Below are 19,668 nucleotides of genomic sequence, written 5' to 3' on the forward strand. Positions count from 1 at the left end.
TTGATTTTTAGCAACTAAGCGCCCTTCTAGGCGACTAGGCGCCCACCTAGGCAACTGAACGCCCGCCTAGGCGACAAAATTGACAAGGCGGGTGTTTTTTATAATATCATTTATATTATTGTATCTTATTAATGTATGTGTTAATACATTTTATTATATGCTATATATATTAATTATACTTTGTTTTAATGTTTTACTATTAAAATTTAAAAGATCAAAGGGTTTTGAGAAGAGAAAAAGAAAGAAAGAAAGAATAGAATAATAAAACTATTTTTTCTATTCTCTCTCTCTAATTAAATAAAACAGAAACTCCATCCTTGTTTTTTTTTCTATTTTACTTTCTATCTTGAATATTTATCATATAGGGTTGATAACCATCTTTAGCTACTAATTAATATGGATTTTCTCTATTAAATACTTATTATAGTAGTATTATTTTTGAAAATAATGAAATTAATAATATGTAAAAGATTTTTATCTTTTAGATGTGATGATTTGCCACATTTTTAGAGGAAATTTAATGTTCTTAATAAAGAGAATTGCTATTTTTTCAATTAACATACATGCTGAGTGGTATATAAAACTAGGAAACTAGCCAAAAGTCAGATTTTTATATTATAAAATTTTTATCGCCTAAGCTAGGCACCCCAATGTCGCCCAGAATCGCCTAGACGCCTTGAAAACTGTCATCATTACAGGAAATTGGAGTTCAGAAATACAAAAATTGAAACAATTCCTTGCATCTAAATTTGAAGTGAAATATTTAGGTCTCTTGAAGTATTTTCTTGGAATTGAAGTTGCACGCTCAAAAAGGGATATCTTCATTTCTCAAAGGAAGTACACCCTTGATCTATTACAAGACACAGGCAAGTTAGGCGCAAGGCCAACAAATACTCCCATGGATGTTGATTACAAATTGGGTGACTGTGATGGTGAACCTCTGAAAGATGTGAAACAGTTCCAATGGTTAGTGGAAAAGTTGATTTATTTGTCCATGACCCATCCAAACATTGCCTATTCACTTGTGGTCCTGAGCCAATTACTGCACTCTCCTAAGAAACCACACATGGAGGCAGCAAAGAGAGTTCTTAGATACTTAAAAAAGTATCCAAGAATAGGTCTACTATTCAATAAACATAATCACCTAAAGGTGGAAGTCTTTACAAATGTTGATTGGACAGGTGCTATGGATGATAGAAAGTCCACAAGTGGGTATTGCACATTTGTGGGAGGAAACCTAGTGACCTGGAAAACCAAGAAACAAAGTGTGGTAGCAAGGTCAAGTGTTGAAGCTGAATATAGAGTTATGGCACATGAGGTTGCTGAAGTCCTTTGGCTAAAAAACCTTATAGGGGAGCTTGGAGTTGTTGTTCATAATCCTATGTCTCTTTACTATGACAACAAGGCAGCCATAAACATTGCCAACAACCCTGTCCTACATGAGAGGACCAAGCACATTGAAGTGGACAAACACTTCATAAGGGAAAAATTGGAAAAAAGGGAAATTTGCATTCCTTATGCCAACTCCAAGGAACAACTTGCTGATGTCCTCACAAAAGGACTTCCATACTCGCGACACAATGAGTTATGTGACATGCTGGGCATGATAGACATATTCAACCCAACTTGAGGGGGAGTGTTGTGAGGATTATTTAATTGTTATTTTACAGTTGTTGTTAGTGTGCTGTCAGCCAGTTAGTTTATTTCTTTCTTATTAGCTTGTTACTAGGGAGTGCCACCGGGGGCATACTTGTAATTTCTCATTCCTTTATATTAAGTTAATGTAAATAAATAAACTGGCTACTGCCAACTATAGTTTGAGACTCTCAATCGTATCTTCCTCTTCTCCTTTCTTCTCTCTTCTCTTCTCTCTCTCTCTCTCTCTCTCCATGAATGATTACAGTACTAATTAGGTCCCATGGGCCAAGTCGGTTGAGGTATCTCTCATTGCAAGAGGCAAGTTGAAGTACATCAAGGAGGGTTCATTGAAAGTGAATCTGAAGGGTACAATGAATGGATACAAGAGAATGCCCAAATTATGACATCACTTTGGAGTAGTATGGAGAATCACATTAGTGTAAACCTTATGTTTCTAGACACGACCAAGGTGATTTGGGACAATGCTAAGCAATTGTACTTTGGACAAGACAATGTCACAAGAATTTACCAGTTGTACCTTAAGGAATGAGCTCAATGTTTATCAACCCCTATCCACTGATTTGAAGACTCAACAAGAACAACGAGAACATCTAGATGTAGCAAGATTTTTATCTGGGTTGAGGTCTGAATTTGAACCAATGTAGGCCCAAATCTTAGGGAGCAGTGATCTTTCATCCTTGTCTAAGGTTTTCTAAGGAGAGCCTCAAATCCACATAGTGATCATCCCCCACCTTTAGAGAGATCAGCCATGGTGGTTTCCAGAGGAGGTTTTCCTGGTAGACATATGCATGGTGGAGGTGGAGGAAATATGAGGGGTTTTGGCCATGGGCCCAGAGGTGCATGAGGAGGTGGTAGAGAGTTTGGTGGTGCAAGGGGCGGTGGTGGTCGTAGTGGTAATGGGCGTGGTTCAGCCCGTGAGTGCTCACATTGTGGACCGGAAGGTCACGCAGTCAACTTTTGCCATGATCTTCATGGCCCTCCATCCTCTAGGGCTAACCAAGCAATGGTGGAAGGTGATTTTGGGAGTCTTAGTGTGATTGAAATTGCTCCTACTTCCAATGTTGGTAAGGATAAAGACACAATTTCTATCTCACGTGAGGAGTATGAAAAGCTTCACCAGTCTACCTCTTCTAGTTCTGCCACTACTACGCTTGTGAAGTCAGGTATTGCTTGTCTTGCTTCTAGTTCTTCACCTTCACCTTGGGTAATTGATTCTAGAGCTTCAGGCCATATGATTGGCTCGTCAGATATGTTTGTATCTTTTTCACCACCTTCTACCTCTCAAACCATTACCTTAGCTAATGGTTCTTCTTTTGTTATTACTAGTACCAGTAATGTGTCTCTTGGTTCTGACCTTAGTTTATGCTTGGTTTTTTGTGTTCCTAAGTTTCCCTTTAGTCTCTCGTCTGTTAGTAAGCTTACTCAAACCCGTCACTGTTCATTAACATTTTATCCTTCATATCGTGTCTTTCAGGATCTCAAGATGGGGAAGACGATTGGTGGTGGTCGTGAAGTTGGAGGATTGTACTACTTGGATGACCATGGTCCTTAGAAGCCTCTTCATCCCTCTCTTACACCACATCAATGGCATTGTCATCTTGGTCATCCTTCTCTATGTGTTTTGAAAAAGCAAGTCCCAACCTTGGAGTCTGTAATTCAGTTAGATTGAGTTAGGTTAGTTGAGCAAACATCATAGAGTGTCTTTTGTTGCTAGGGATGATAAGAAGGTCCTAAGTCCTTTTGCTTTAGTCCATTCAGATGTTTGGGGTCCTAGTCATGTGTCATCTTATAATGGATTCAGATATTTTGTAACATTTATTGATGACTATTCAAGAATGACATGGATTTACTTAATGAAAGATTGTTAAGAATTCTTCTCTATTTTTCTATCTTTTCATGCTGAGATAAGGAATCGGTTTGGTTTATGCATTAAAGTGTTCCGTTCAGATAATGCTAAGGAATACTTTCATAATAATTTTCAGTATTCTTTTGACTCTCATGGTATTATACATCAGTCCTCATGTTCACACACTCCTCAGCAAATTGGTGTGGCTGAGAGAAAAAATCACCATGTGATTGAAACTGCTCGAGCCTTGTTGATTCAAATGTCAGTTCCTAAAATCCATTGGAGTGATGCAATTCTCACCTCTTGTTTTCTCATAAACCGTATGCCTTCTTCAGTCCTAGATGGCGAGTCACCTTTCTCTATCTTGTTTCCTTCCACCTCACCTTTCTCTCTTCCTCCTCATGTGTTTGGTTGTCTTTTGTTCACAAATTGGGTCCAGGCCATGATAAACTTGACTCCAGAGCTATTAGATGTGTTTTTCTTGGTTACTCTCATACTCAAAAAGGTTACAAATGCTATGACCCTGTTTTACGGAAAGCTTTTGTTGCTCCGGATGTTACCCTCTTTGAGAGTTTACCCTATTTCTCTAGACGTGAACCTTGTCCTTCTATTCCTCTTCCCTCTGAATCTAGTGATGTCTTTATTCCCTGCCTACTATGGAGGAGCCTATTCGACCATCTATTCACAAAGTGTACTTTAGATGTGATAGACAACCAGAATTGTTGCCAGTAGTTGATCCAGCTCTAGCTTCTGGCATGCCACTAGAGTCTTCGCCGTTGATAGATCCACCATCCTCAGATCTTGATCTTCCTATTGCCTTCATAAAGGTAAGCGTACTTGCACAGATCACCCCCTTTCTCGGTATGTCTCCTTTGCTCACTTGTCTCCCTCACATCAACGTTTCATTTCCCTTCTATCCTCTGTTTCTCTACCGTGTTTTCTATAGGAAGCCCTTACATCTCTTAATTGGAAGAAGGCGATGGATGAAGAATTTCACGTTCTTCAATCCAATAATACTTGGGATCTCACTTCCTTACCACCTGGGAAGCAGGCCGTTGGTTGTCGATGGGTATATATAGTTAAACACCGTCAAGATGGCAGTATTAAGCGGTTTAAAGCTCGACTTGTTGCAAAGGGGCATACTTAGACCTATGGTGTGGACTACTCAGAAACCTTCTCTCCTGTGGCTAAAACAGGTTTTGTATGAGTGCTCATTGCTTTAGCTGACCACTTTGCTTGGCCCCTATTTCAGCTTGATGTCAAAAATGCGTTTCTCCATGGTGATCTTCAAGAGGAGTTATATATGGAGCAACCTCCTGGGTATGTTGCTCAGGGAGAGTCAGGAAAGGTGTGTCGATTGAAGAAGGCTATCTATGGGCTGAAGCAATCACCACGGTCATAGTTTGGTTGTTTTAGTAGTGTGGTGCAAGATTTTGGCTTGGCTTGAAACAATGCATTGTTGATCACTCTATGTTTAGTAGAGACTCGTCATCTGGGAAGATCATTCTAGCAGTGTATGTTAATGATATTGTTCTCACTGGTAATGATACACATGGAATTGATGAGTTGAAACAATTCCTACAGCAACACTTTCAAACTAAAGATCTAGGAACCTTGAAGTACTTTCTTGGAATTGAGGTAGCTCGATCGAAGTGGGGAAACTCTCTATCACAAAGAAAGTATGTTTTAGATATGTTGGATGAAACTAGGTTGTTAGGATCAAAGCTAGTTGAAACTCCCATGGATCCTAATGTGAAGATGACTAGTAGTCAGGGGGAGCCATTAGAAGACCCTACAAAGTATCGAAGACTAGTGGGCAAGTTGATCTATCTTACCATCATTAGGCCTGACATCTCCTTTAGTGTTGGAGTCCTCAGTCAAATCATGCAGAATCCAACATTGGGATGGTGTTATGAGGGTGCTGAAGTATCTAAAGGGTGCTCCTAATCGAGGGCTTTTGTATAAGAAAGGGGGAGATATGTCTCTGGTAGGGTACTCAAATGCAGATTGGGCAAGGCCTCCAATGGACAGGAAGTCTACTACAGGTTATTGTACTTTCTTATGCGGAAATCTCATTACTTGGAAGAGAAAGAAGCAGAATGTAGTTGCTAGGAGTAGCGCTAAAGCTGAATACAGGGCAATGGCCCATGTCACCTGTGAGCTAGTCTGGTTGAAGCATCTTCTTCAGGAGATGAATATCACAATTTGTCAACCCATTAAATTGTTTTGTGACAACCAAGCTGCAACACATATTGCCTCTAGTCCAGTGTTTCATGAAAGGACTAAACGCATTGAAGTTGATTGCCATTTCGTGAGAGAGAAAGTGACAAGTGGAGAGGTTGTTACACCCTTTGTTAAATCTGAAGACCAAGTAGTTGATATTTTTACTAAAAGTGTGAGTCGCTCAAGGATGGACTATATTTGTAACAAGCTGGAACTTTATGATATATATGCTCCAGCTTGAGGGGGAGTGTCAGAATTGTTAGAAGTAGTTAACAAGGGCAGTATTATCATTTTCATGTTATTCTTTCTCTCTAATATCTTCTGTAATTTTCCCAAGGGTATTGTAGTCATTTCAGCCTTAATAGAATGTTAATACAACCTGGGTCAACAGTAAGGAGAATAGAACAGACTTCTCCTTTCTTGTCTTCCCTCTTTTCTTCTCCTATTCTTCTCATTCCCTTCCCTTTCTCTTCCTATCTTCTTTTCTTTCTTTCATCTATTCTTTTCTTCACTTTTTCCTCACTTTATTAAAGTTGGAACACATACAATGGGGAGAAGCCTTTTGCTGTTTACTTCTCTATGCTAAAATCTTTTTGGCAAGAGATTGACTCGTTGGGTATTGTTGTGTGGGGGTGTACCGTATCTCAAACTTATGACATAGTTAGTGGTGAGAAAAGTAGGAGACAGGTGTAGGTTGCACAAGTCTCAACTGATCACTTTGCCAATGTTGGGGTGAAGCCAAGGGCTACCACTTAGAAGAAAGATGTAGTATATGAGTATTGCAAGAAACCCAAGCACACGAAGGATACCTGCTGGAAGCTACATCTAGAGCTTATACCTCCTAGATTCAACAACTCCCCTCACTATTAGTTACCTTAGTGTTCGGATAAATACAAGTTTCAACTAGCTTAACCCATAGTAACCTTGCTTCCTCAAACAAATCAAGTACATGCTTTCACTGTGAGGGGGAGATTCCCTATTTAGATCTTGCCACCTCAATCCCCAAGAAGTACTTTAACTGTCCCAAGTCATTGCTTTGGATTTTGTGTTGTAGAAATTGTTTCAATTCATCAATTTCTCAAGTATCACTTCCTATAATAATGATGTAAACATATACCACAAGTAGGGTGGATTCGAGCCAAGCCGAATATCTAGCTATTTGAGATCAGCTTGGTCATAACTTATTAGGCTCGAGCTCGAGCTTGATTCGAACTAGAGACTTGAGCTCAAGCTCGTCTCGAGTCAAAAGCTTGGAAGTTCGAGCTTGGCTCGGCTGCCTTTGATTGCAGGTCTCCCTAGCAGCCAAGGTCTCCCTCGGTTGTCGAGGTGCCAAGCCGAGGTCTCCATCTGCTGATGAGGTGTCGAGTCGAGGTCTCCCTCAGTTGTTAAGGTGTCGAGCTGAGGTCTCCTTCAATTGTCGAGGTGCCGAACTGAGGTGTCGAGCCGAGGTCTCCTTTAGTAGCCGAGTCGAGGTGACACCATATGTACATATATTCAACTAGGCTCACGAGCCTCATGAGCTGAGCTGTATTAAGCTCAAGCTCGGCTCGATTAGCAAATGAGCCCATATATTAGGCTCAAGTTCGGCTCGAAGCTCGGTTTAGATCGAGCCGAGCTCGAACAGCTTGTGAACAACTCAGCTCGTGGCCACCCTTAACCACAATAATAATTTGTTAGATGAAAGTATCTCTGCTGAAAACTAGATGATCAATGCTGAACTAATGTAATCTAAACTCCTGCACTACACTACTTAACCTACCAAAGCAAGCATGTCGCAACTGTTTTAGACCATAAATCACCTTCCTTAGCTTGCACATGTTTCCATTAAAGGTTTCGTTCTGATAATATAAAGAAATACTTACAAGGACTCTTCTAGTCATTTTTTATTCTCATGTAATTATCCATCAATCTTCTTGCCCGCAAACACCCCAACAAAAGGATGTGGCTGAATGGAAGAATAGACACTTACTTGATATGGCTCAGGCATTCTTAATTCAAATGTCCATCCCTAAAGTTTATTGGAATTATGTTGTTCTTACGTCTTGATTCCTCATAAATCGTATGCCTTCATCTATTCTTGTTAGTGAATTTCCTTCTTTTTATCTCTATGCCTTGTTTTCTCTTCATCCTCATTTTTGGTTGAGTTTGTTTTGTTCATGGACTTAGTCCTAGGTTGGATAATCTTGAACCTTTTGCTCTTAATGTGTTTCTGGGATATTCTCAGACCCAGAAAAGTTATAAATGTTACCATTTTTCCTTCTTCGGTCCTTTGTTCTTCTTGATGTTTCCTTTTTTGAGAATTTACCATTTTTCTCTGTAGTCTAGTCTCCCTCATCTTCTCCTCTTCCTCTTCCTACTGCAGAGGTTTCCTTGCCATTGGTAGACCCACCAGCTCCCACCATTCAGGCTACTACATGAGCACTATTCACAGAGTGTACACCAAGGGACCACAAGAAATATTTTCTCTAACTCCAACTTTTTCCAAACGATCATCAGTTTTACCATCGATAGATCCAAATGACATAGACTTCCCTATTGCCCTTTGGAAAAGTAAGCACCCTTGTACCAAACTACCAATCATCCTATTTGTCATTATGTGTCTTTAGCTCATTTGTCTCCATCCTACCAGTGATTTGTGTCTCTTCTTTCTTCTATATTTGTTCCTCTTTTTGTACAGGAAGCTCTTGCATCACCTAACAAGAAGGCAATGGATGAAGAATTTTATGCTCTCAAGTCTAACCACACCTAGGATCTCACCACCTTGCCTCATGGCAAACAAGCAATAGGGTCTAGATGGGTTTATACTAATAAATATCACCCTGATGGTAATGTTGATTGATACAAAGCATGATTAGTAGCAAAGTGATGCACTCAAAAGTATGGGATTGACTATACTGAGATTTTCTCTCTGGTTGCCAAAATGAGTTCTCTACGGATAACGTTTTCCTTGTTTGCTCACTTTAATCGGTCTCTATTTCTTCTTGACAGCAATAATGCTTTCTTCATGGTAAGCTTCAAGAATAAGTTTATATGGAGCAACCACCTGGGTATGCTACTCAAGGGGAGGTAGCAAAGATGTGCAAGTTAAGGAAAGTGATTTATGGTTTGAAGCAGTCGGTCATGTTTTGGCTTATCCTCCCTATTATATTTCAATTTACCTTTTGCAATAAAAAACACCTCAACTAACTTTGACCATGGTACATAATTAAGGCCATTAAACTTGACAAGGGTCATTTGAACAACCATACAATCTTGTTGTAACACAAAAGCAAATATAACCTCACTATTTGATGAAGCCATAATGCTGAATAGGAAGAAGAAGATAAGAGAAGAGGAGCGAAAAAAAATAGGGTTGCAGCAGAGAGGAAGAGAAAACTCACTCTCTCTAACTTCCATCCCTCTTTTATTAATGTTATATTAATGTGTACAATGGCAGAACTATCTCTACTTAAATAACCAAACAAAAGGAGAAACAAAATGACTCTTATACCCTACTGTGAATACTGTTTCACATGGAAAATCCCAATAGGTTCTATAGAAGCTCATTGTAACCCATATATTTTTAGAAGAATCTACAACCTCCTACTCCTTATTCATGATATATGTTCTTATTGATGATGTATCTTACGAGCTATTTCTGATTGAAGAATCTACAAACTACTTGTTACTCCAATGTAAAGAACATGTATACATACTGCATATACATGCATGGCTAAACGTATGGGTGAAGTCGTATATATAATACCCATGAAAATGTGCATTGAATTCGTTTCCTGTAATTAATGGCAGAATTGCTGAAAACTCTACAGTGCATTTTCATCAATAAAACAGATTGAATGTTGTTCTATTTATTCCACAAGCATACCTCTTCCGCATCCTTTAGATAGAGAGAGGCAACAATAACTTGAACATCTTTAGTTTCCTCGATATAAGTGCCTATACATGTTTCAAAACATTGCCAAGACAAACTACTTCCAGTTGATGCTAATAGTTCAGCAGCCGGTCGGCATACTCGGCCTGCACCCAAAATTAGGACAGCTGGCCCATTCTTTGAGTCATCTCCCTTCTCAGGCCCACAGTCATGGACCTTACCAATCCTCAGAGAATACTTATTCTTTTCTTTCTCAGAAACTCCAGATTTTTCACTTGGATTTGCAATAGAAGTTAGTGAATCAATTATTTGATCAAGGACTGAACTATCATCTGCACCAACCTGTAAAAGGAAAGCAGTGGTCATCTGATGATGATTAAACAGACCATAATACACAAATTACAGAAATCTATTTCCTATTGAGCAAGTTCAAATATCATATCCTAGTACTTACAGGAAAAGTACCATTAAGTGCATCATAATGTACTTAATATATGCTTACAGGACAACAATTTATTCCCTCTTTTTTCTTCCTTTTACCAATCAGTCACCTTTTTATATAGTTCAAAAATGATAAAAGGAAAGAACCAACATATGAACTAAAATTTCAATAAAAAATTGAAAGATCCTAATCATAGAACTAATTTTAGGTTCTTCAAAATTTGGGTATTTCAAAAAAGGTAGATTTGATAGCTGTCAAGCTACAATACAAAATAATTTGTGGATAAATGTCAGAATGCAGTGAAGTAGCAATCTTGTATTCTTTACCTGTATTTTTGCCATGTAAACGTATGTAACTTTCTTGTATGGACACTATGACTATTAACCCATTTTTGGCCCTAATAAAGTGATCAAAAAGCTATCCTAGAGGTTGACATAAAAAAAGCTGTAGATAAAGACTTATCCAGGAATTAATTTTGATACAACAAGAGAAACACCATTTTGGAAATATTAATTCAAGTCAGTAGACAACATATTGATCAGAAAAGAGCTCTGTAAATAGCATGTAATATAGTAAACACAATTCAAATTAATGCTTTATATGAGTAACACTTTGAATTAGAGAACAATGAATAAGATGTTTCCCGTAAAAAAATTTTGTCTTCTTACAATATAAACAATAGTAGTTATGGTAGTGCTTGTAAAATTGAATAACTTGCAATTAAATTTAAAATGGATGGAGAATCATGTTAATCAAAATGTGTCCATTAAAATGAATGCTATTAGTGTAGGGGTATTTCTGTCTTTATACTTACGTTGAGGTTGCTGATCTGTAATATTATATTAGAGCTAGTGTCCCTCAATTAAATAAGGGCACATGTGTCTTTTCCATTATATTAATAATATAAAAACATGTCTGGTCGAATGGGAGAGTGACTTTTTCCCTAATTCGAACCAGACTTTTCTTCTCTCCTTTTCTCGTCCTTTCTCTCTCTCTCTTTCTTCCCTCTTTCTTCCTCTTCTTCTTGGCTGTTATCAGACTAACAGAACTCAAAGGCAGGCTGAATTATAACATGGTATCAGAGCACAACTAAGCAACTCGGATCTGCCCAGATTTCTGTTCTCTGCACACTCAATCTAGGGTTTTCCCTTGATTTCTCTGCCATCGATTGGAGATAAGGGAAAGGGCTGAAAAGGAGTGGTCGCCCTCTTCCCTTGGAGGTTTCTATACCTCCAGTTGTGTCTTGTGTGGTCGGTTGCTGTGGTTTCTAAGAAGCCCTCCCCTAATTGATGAAGAGAAGAGGGCTGATTCGTGTGGTGCAGTGGGTGTCTTGTGTGGACTGATTTTCTTCTTGTGTGGTTTGTCTTTGAAGTGATGAGGTAAGAGATTTCTATGCATATTTTTCTGTTATGAATCTAATAGGAATTATGTTTCAGATCGTATGATGGGATTTCAGACTGTAGTGTGCTAGGGTTTATGTTGTTTTTTTATTGTGTGATTCGAAGGAGGAGTGGTGCTCATATAGTGGTGAGATTTCAGGTAGTCATAGGGTAGGATTTGTGGTGTAAAGAGTGCAATCTTCAGCAATAACAAGTGCTGAAACCAATGTGATCAGTGTGATCAAACAGTGTGCAGTGTGCCGAATTCAGTGATAACAGAATTCAGCAATGGGAGATAACAATGATAGCAAATCTAATGTGATGATACCTGTTGACTACCTAAATGTTCAAATGACCTCCATTAAACTGAATGGAGAGAATTATGTACCTTGGGCTAAATCTGTAGAAGTTTTTTTGAAGGCAAAGAAGAAGGTGAAACACATAAGGGAGGAGAAACCCTCCATTGATTCTCATGAATATGAAGACTGGGAACAAGAGGATGCATAGATTATCACGTGATTATGGAATAGCATGGAACCCAAGATTAGTGTAAATTTCATGTTTCTTGACACTGCCAAAGATGTGTGGGACCATGCTAAGAAGTTGTATTCTGGTCAAGACAATACAACCAGAGCATATCAGCTGTATCAGGAATATTTTAATCTACAACAAGGCAATCAGAGTCTTGAGGAGTACTATGCTAGTATGAGAAACATCCGTAATGAGTTGAATGTTTATCACCCCCTCACTTCTGATGTCAAAATTCAGCAACAATAGAGAGAACAACTTGACATGACTCGATTTTTGGTGGGGCTGAAATCTGAGTATGAACCAGTACGGGCTCAGATACTAGGAGGGTCAGCTCTCCCTTCTTTAGAAGAGGTGTTTGCTCGACTTCGGAGGACTTCTATTGGATCTACTGAGAACTCTAATGTCTCAGATAGATCAGCCTTTGCAATGTCAAGGGGCCGTGGTGAGGAGCTCAGTTTGGCCGTGGTGGTAGCAGTGGTTCGGTATATGGCCGGAGTGGTGGTGGTGGACCTACATATAACCGTGGTGGTGGTCGTACTGGAGGTAGAGATTCAGGGGAGCCCGTGGTAGAGGATGTGGCTCGGGTCTAAGGAGGTATGCTCATTGTGCTATGGATGGACATACCATTAATTATTGCTATGACTTGCATGGTCCACCCTCAACCTGGGCCAATCATGCCATGACTAGTGACACCAGTTCCAATTTCAGACAGGAGAATAGTTCAGTTGATCAGATGCCTCCTACATCCACAGATGGTTCTGGGAAGGAGATGGTGAGTGTTCCCCGTGATGAGTATGAGAGGTTTGTCCAATCTACATCTCAGCAGAACACGACTACTTTTGCACTCAAGTATGGCTTGTTTGGCATCCACACCCTATCCCTAGATTTTTGACTCTAGAGCATCCGATCACATGACTGGAACTCATTGCTCAACATCACAATCTATTACCCTTGCTAATGGTTCCACATCCTCCATTTATGGTGTTGGCAATGTTGACTTGGACCCTGTATCCCTATCCTCAGTTTTGTATGTCCCTAAATTTCCATTTAACCTTATGTCTGTTAGTAAGCTGACCAAGGCGCTCGAGCATGGTTTGGTAGGTTCGGTGAGGTGGTAAAGAAGTTTGGTATGAAAAGTGCCAAGTTGATCATTCGGTTTTCAGTCATGACTCTCCAGTAGGAAAAATACTATCGGTGGTGTATATAGATGATATTGTTATTACCGGGAATGATAAAATAGGCATTGACAGGTTGGAGACTTTTCTACAAGAACATTTTCAAACAAAGGACTTTGGTAAATTGAAATATTTCTTGGGGATAGAAGTAGCAAGGTCTAAGCACAGTATTAATTTGTGTCAGAGGAAATATGTGCTTGATTTGCTGGAGGAAACAAGTTTGTTAGGTGCTAAACTAGCTGAAACACCTATGGAAACAAATACTAAGCTGAGTAGTGATATGGATGAAGTGTTTGAAGACACTGGCAGATACCGACGACTTGTAGGTAAACTGAACTACCTAACCATTACTCAGCCAGATATTTCATTTGTGGTTAGTGTGGTAAGTCAGTTCATGCAGAAACCTCTGGTTCCTCATTGGAATGCGGTTCTAAGTGTTAGACAGTGTATGCCCTTAGCTCCAATCAGAATGACGTACATTATGACATTTATTGTAAATGAATAAAGTACATATTTGATTCATGTTATTATGGTGTGCTTCTGTGTAATACCCTTAAACTGGACAAATATGAGACTCGTGTTAGTTTAGAATCTTCATAGCCGTTGGATAGATCTGGGGAGATTTATCCTGCCAAGGCTGACACTGATGTGCCGCCAAGTTGGTTGGGGTGGTTTGTCTCAGCTGCCAGGGTGAGACCTGAGGTATATGCAGTGTGGGTTTTCTAGAAACCCTGAACCGGACCAGAATTCTAGCATTGCCCTAGACCTTAGAGATTGATGGGAAAAACTGGAATGTTACACTTGACCTAGACACGATTATGATACTGCACTAGGTGTCAGATTGGGCTGCCTTTAATATGCCAATTAGTGAGATCCTTAGAGGGGGTCAAAACCTGGGTATGTTGGGACAGTCTGAGAATTCATCTGAGTGGGTGATCATAGTGATAGGATCAGTCCCTTTGTCGGACAAAGGTAATGATCGGGGATGCACTCTATCTGATGGAAACCAAAACTGTCAGCAGTTGATTTCAATCGTTGAAATTTGTTTGGCAAAATATATTTATATAGTGATATACATATATATTGTTAAAAGTGAGCCGAATAGGGGTAGTTTAGTCATCTTATCTTTGTTAAGTTGTATGCTTATGTGGCAGTTTCATTAGAGACACTCTGCCCCACACTTAAGTAAGGGCAGTTTAGTCTTTATAGAAATTATTAGAGACTAATTTCTATTAAGGGGTCGACTAATAGGGTTTACCCATCAGATTCGACAGTCTTTTCTTTCTCTTCTTCTTCCTCTTTCTGGTTCGGGTTACTGTAGCAGTAGTCGAAACATGGTATCAGAGCCATGTTCCTGACCTACTTCAGTTAGTGAAACATCTCAGCAGTGTTCGTGACCTCTCTTTCTTCGTTTCTGGGCTGTCAATGGAGAAAATTGGTTCGTCCTAGGTCTGAAACATCTCAGCTCGTCTCTCTCTGTTGCGCATAACCTTCTTCATTATGAAAAACGACCTCAACAGTGAATGGTTGATTGAGACTCTCAAAACAAGGTCGGTTATTTCTTCTCCTTGTGCTGCTGGTATTTCTGGGTAGAAAATCTTCAAGAACCTGCTAGTACTTATCAGAACCTAGAGAACTAGGTTTATTGTTGCCCTAGTTCTTGGAGAAAATCCCAAGAACGGACTGTGTGTACAGTAGTCGAATGGTGTAGGGGCTGCTGTAAGTTGCCGAGTGGTGTAAGGGCTGCTGTAAGTGGCCGAGTGGTGTAAAGTGTAATGCAGTGACCTAGCCGAGTTCCTTGTGGTCGTGTAGTGCCCTCTTAAAGGTGTTAAGCAGGTCTGTACTAGGTGTAACAGATATGACTATGTCGTGGTGCTTGTGATGCACAATTTTTATTGAGTGGTTGTAAGAGGGCTTGCATGTGATTAGTAAGTGTTGAATTGATGTTTATGTGGTTCGTGGTGTTGTGAAATCAGTAGTAGTGTGAACAAGAACAAGGCTTGTGTACCTATAAGTGCTGGAACATCAAACTCCTAATAACAACACTCAGTTTGTAGCTGAGAATTCAGGTTAGAGGCAACGATGAAAGAGTACCATGGCAGCAATGGGAGATGGGTATAATGATCAGAAACCTAGTGTGGTGGTTCCCTCTGACTACCTAGGTGTACAAATGACCTCAATTAAACTTAATGGGGAGAACTATGTTCCATGGGCCAAATAAGTGGAAGTTTTCCTCAAGGCAAAGAGGAAAGTGAAGCATGTAAAAGAAAATAAACCATCGGCTGACTCTCTAGGGTTTGATGATTGGGAACAAGAGGATGCTCAAATCATGACCTGGCTATGGAATAGTATGGAACCCAAAATTAGTGCCAACTTCATGTTCCTAGATACGACTAAGGATATATGGGAACATGCTAAGAAGCTGTATTCTGGACAAGATAATAGTACAAGGGTATATCAACTTTATCAGGAATACTTTGATTTGCAACAAGGAAACAAAACCCTAGAAGAATACTATGCCTGCATGAAGAATATAAGGAATGAACTCAATGTCTATCATCCCCTCACTTCAGATGTTAAAGCTCAACAACAGCAGAGAGAACAACTAGATATTACAAGATTCTTAGTGGGGTTGAACCAGTTAGAGCCCAAATATTAGGGAGCTCTACCCTTCCTACTCTTGAGGAAGTATTTGCATGGCTCTGTAGGATTTCTTTGGGACAGACAAAGAATCCCACACAGTCTGATAGATCAGCACTTGTGACAGCTAGAGGAAGTGGACATGGTACAAGAGTGGGAGGACATGCCTCCCGAGGAGGCCGTGGCAGTTCCATGTTTGCCGGGGTGGTGGTTGACTCAGGGGGAGGCCGTGGCAAAGGAAAGAGTAACTCTGCAAGGAAGTGTACTCATTGTGGCAGGGAAGGACACACGGTGAATTTCTGTTATGATCTACATGGCCCTCCCTCTAAATGGGCTAATCATGTTGTAGCTGGTGAGGTTGATATCATTGACAACAAATAGGCAGACCTAACTCCTTCCACATCTACATCTGCTTCTGGGAGGGAGATGGTGAGTGTACCGCGTGATGAGTATGAACGGTTCCTTCAAACCACCTCATAGCATACCACTGCTACTCTTGCCCACTCAGGTATTGCTTGCATGTCATCTAAAACCTCTCCCTGGATTATTGACTCTGGAGCCTCTGATCACATGACTAGGACTCCACGTGTGTTCTCTTCTCTTTCTGAAACTTCCACATCACAAACTGTTACACTTGCCAATGGCTCTTCATCTCCTATCTGTGGTGTTGGCAATGTTGACATGACTTCTCTTTCTTTATCATTTGTTTTATATGTACCTAAGTTTCCATTCAATCTTATGTTTGTTAGTAAATTAACCAAGACTCTTAACTGTTCTGTTACATTCCTTCCTTCCTCTTGAATTTTTCAGGATCTCAAGACGGGGAAGAAGATTGGTGGGGGGCATGAAGCTAGTGGATTGTATTATCTTGATGGTGGTGGATCCTCAATTTCTCTTTAGACTTCACTTACTCCTCTACAGTGGCATTGCCAACTGGGACATCCTTCTCTCAAGGCACTCAAGATATTAGTTCCGTCTTTGAGTCATTTGTCAATTTTATAGTGTGAGTCATGTCAGTTTGGGAAACATCGTCGTGTTTCCTTCAATCCTAGAGTTGAAAGTCGTATGTTGAGTCATTTTTCTTTGGTTCATTCAGATGTTTGGGGCCTGATCAAAATAGTCTTATAATGGGTACAAGTATTTTGTCTCTTTTATTGATGATTGTTCAAGGATGGCATGGATTTACTTGATGAAAGAAAGAAGTGAATTATTTTCCATTTTTCAAAAATTTCATGCTGATATACGTACACAATTTGGTATTCCAATCAAAGTCCTTCGTTCAGATAATGGTCATGAATACTTTCTTACTTCATTCCAACAGTATTTAGAACAACATGGCATTATTCATCAAACCTCATGTGCATCCACTCCTCAACAAAATGGGGTGGCTGAATGAAAGAACCGTCAGCTCCTTGAAACTGCTTGGTCTATTCTTCATCACATGAATGTTCCTAAACGGTTTTGGAGTGATGTTGTACTCACTGCATGTTTCCTCATTAATCGGATGCCCTCCTTCATTCTTCATGGTCGGTCCCCCTTCTCTATCTTGTTCCGCACTTTATCTCCATTTCCATTAACTCATCGTGTCTTTGGCTGTGTGTGCTTTGTCCACAATCTGAGTCCTGCAATAGACAAGATAGACGCACGCTCCATTAAATGTGTCTTTCTTGGCTACTCTCGGACTTAAAAAGGGTATAAGTGTTATAATCCCATTACTCGAAAGTGCTATGTCTGTCCTGATGTCACATTTTTTGAGTCTGTCCCCTTCTTCTCAGGACCTAAAGCACCTCCGTCTCCACCCTTACTTCCTCTTCCTCTTCCTGTTAGTGATCCAGTTCCAAATGTTGCTATTGGAGTAGACTCATCACCTCATCCAGTGCAAATCACCACTGAACGACCACCGATCCGGAAAGTGTATAGACGTCGAACGACACCGGCCCCTCCTCCAGCTTCTACCTTATCTACGGATCCTGTCATGGCTCCTGTTGCTGAACCCTCAGAACTTGACCTACCCATTGCCTTACAGAAAGGTAAACGCAGTTCTACTCTCCATCCCATTTCCAATTTTGTTTCATTATCTCGCTTTTCCACCTCACATCGTCAGTTTGTTTCACTTTTGTCATCTATTTCCATACCTAACAATGTCCAAGAAGCTCTTAGTTCACCTAGGTGGCGGCAGGCAATGGAGGAACTCTTTGCTCTTCAACATACTCAAACATGGGAGCTCACTACTCTCCCACCTGGTAAGCATGTTGTGGGCTGTAAATGGGTGTATACTGTTAAATACTTGCCAGATGGTAGTGTGGAGCGTCTGAAGGCCAGACTCGTTGCTAAAGGTTACTCACAGTTGTATGGAGTGGACTACATGGAGACATTCTCTCCGATGGCTAAGATTGGCTCTATTCGTGTGCTAATCTCCCTGGCAGTTATGTATGATTGGCCTTTGTTTCAGCTTGACATCAAAAATGCCTTTCTTCATGGTGACCTTATGGAGGAGGTATATATGGAGCAACCACCTGGGTTTGTTGCTCAGGGGGAGGATGGTAAGGTGTGCAGACTGAAAAAGGCAATTTATGGGTTGAAACAATCGCCGCGTGCTTGGTTCGGGAAGTTTAGTGAAGTGGTGAAGAGTTTTGGAATGAAGCAATGCCAGGTTGATCACTCAGTGTCCAACTATGACTCAGAAGCTGGAAAGATTTTATTAGTGGTCTATGTGGATGATATTGTTATTACTGGCAGTGACAAATTGGGGATTGACAAACTGAAGGTATTTTTGCAAAATCATTTTCAAACAAAAGACCTTGGGACATTGAAGTATTTCTTGGGCATAGAAGTTGCCAAGTCGAAACAAGGTGTAAATCTGTGCCAAAGAAAATATGTTCTTGATCTACTGGAAGAAACAGGACTGTTAGGTGCAAAACCGGCTGAGACCCCTATGGAACCAAATGTTAAGTTGAGCAGTGATACAGGGGAAGTATTTGAAGATCCTGGAAGGTATAGACGACTAGTGGGGAAGCTGAACTATCTGACTATCACAAGACCCGACATCTCCTTTGCAGTCAGTGTGGTGAGCCAATTCATGCAGAACCCTCGTATACCTCACTAGGATGCAGTCCTTAGAATTGCGAGATATCTGAAGGGAGCTCCAGGCTGTGGACTATCGTATAAACCAGGAGGAAAACTTGAAGTAGTTGGGTACACAGATGCAGACTGGGCAGGCTCAGTGAATGACAGAAGATCTACTATAGGCTATTGCACATTTCTTGGAGGAAATCTTGTGACGTGGAAGAGTAAAAAGCAGACGGTTGTGGCTAGAAGCAGTGCTGAAGCCGAGTATAGGGCCATGGCACACACTACCTGTGAATTAGTGTGGTTGAGGAATCTCCAACAAGAAATTGGGTTCCACATGGATAAACCTATGAAATTGTACTGTGACAATCAAGTTGCACTCCATATCTCATCCAACCCTGTTTTTCATGAGAGAACGAAGCACATAGAGGTTGATTGCCACTTTGTGAGGGAGAAGGTTCTTGCTGGAGAGATAAGCACAAAACATGTAGGCTCGAATGATCAGTGGGCAGATTTGTTTACAAAAGCTCTAAGCTCAGGGAAAGTGAACTATCTATGTAACAAGCTGGGATTATATGACATATATTCTCCAGCTTGAGGGGGAGTGTTAAAGTGAGCCGAATAAGGGTAGTTTAGTCATCTTATCTTTGTTAAGTTGTATGCTTATGTGGTGGTTTTATTAGAGACCTCTGCCCCACACTTAAGTAAGGGCAGTTTAGTCTTTGTAGAAATTATTAGAGACTAATTACTATTAAGGGGTCGACTGATAGCGTTTACCCATCAGATTCGACAGTCTCTTCTTTCTCTTCTTCTTCTTCTCTTCTTCTTCCTCT

General features: G+C 40.2%; 1 protein-coding gene across 14 annotated transcripts in view; it reads right to left on the minus strand.

The window, feature by feature from the left end:
* Nucleotides 1-19,668, minus strand: part of LOC148842059 (lysine-ketoglutarate reductase/saccharopine dehydrogenase bifunctional enzyme) — a 179,571-nt gene that overhangs the window by 48,199 nt on the left and 111,704 nt on the right. For all 14 annotated transcript variants that reach the window (XR_016103343.1, XR_016103340.1, XR_016103342.1 and 11 more), the window contains exon 14: nucleotides 9,594-9,941. Coding sequence is in view for 7 of the 14 variants with exons in the window: in XM_088958165.1 (XP_088814291.1) it covers nucleotides 9,594-9,941 (348 nt within the window). In the remaining 7 variants the exon portion in view is untranslated. The remainder of the gene's footprint in view (nucleotides 1-9,593; nucleotides 9,942-19,668) is intronic.

Source organism: Nelumbo lutea, chromosome 8, assembly GCF_056320005.1.
Source record: "Nelumbo lutea isolate HS-2025 chromosome 8, American lotus-T2T, whole genome shotgun sequence".
NCBI classification, from domain to species: Eukaryota; Viridiplantae; Streptophyta; class Magnoliopsida; order Proteales; family Nelumbonaceae; genus Nelumbo; species Nelumbo lutea.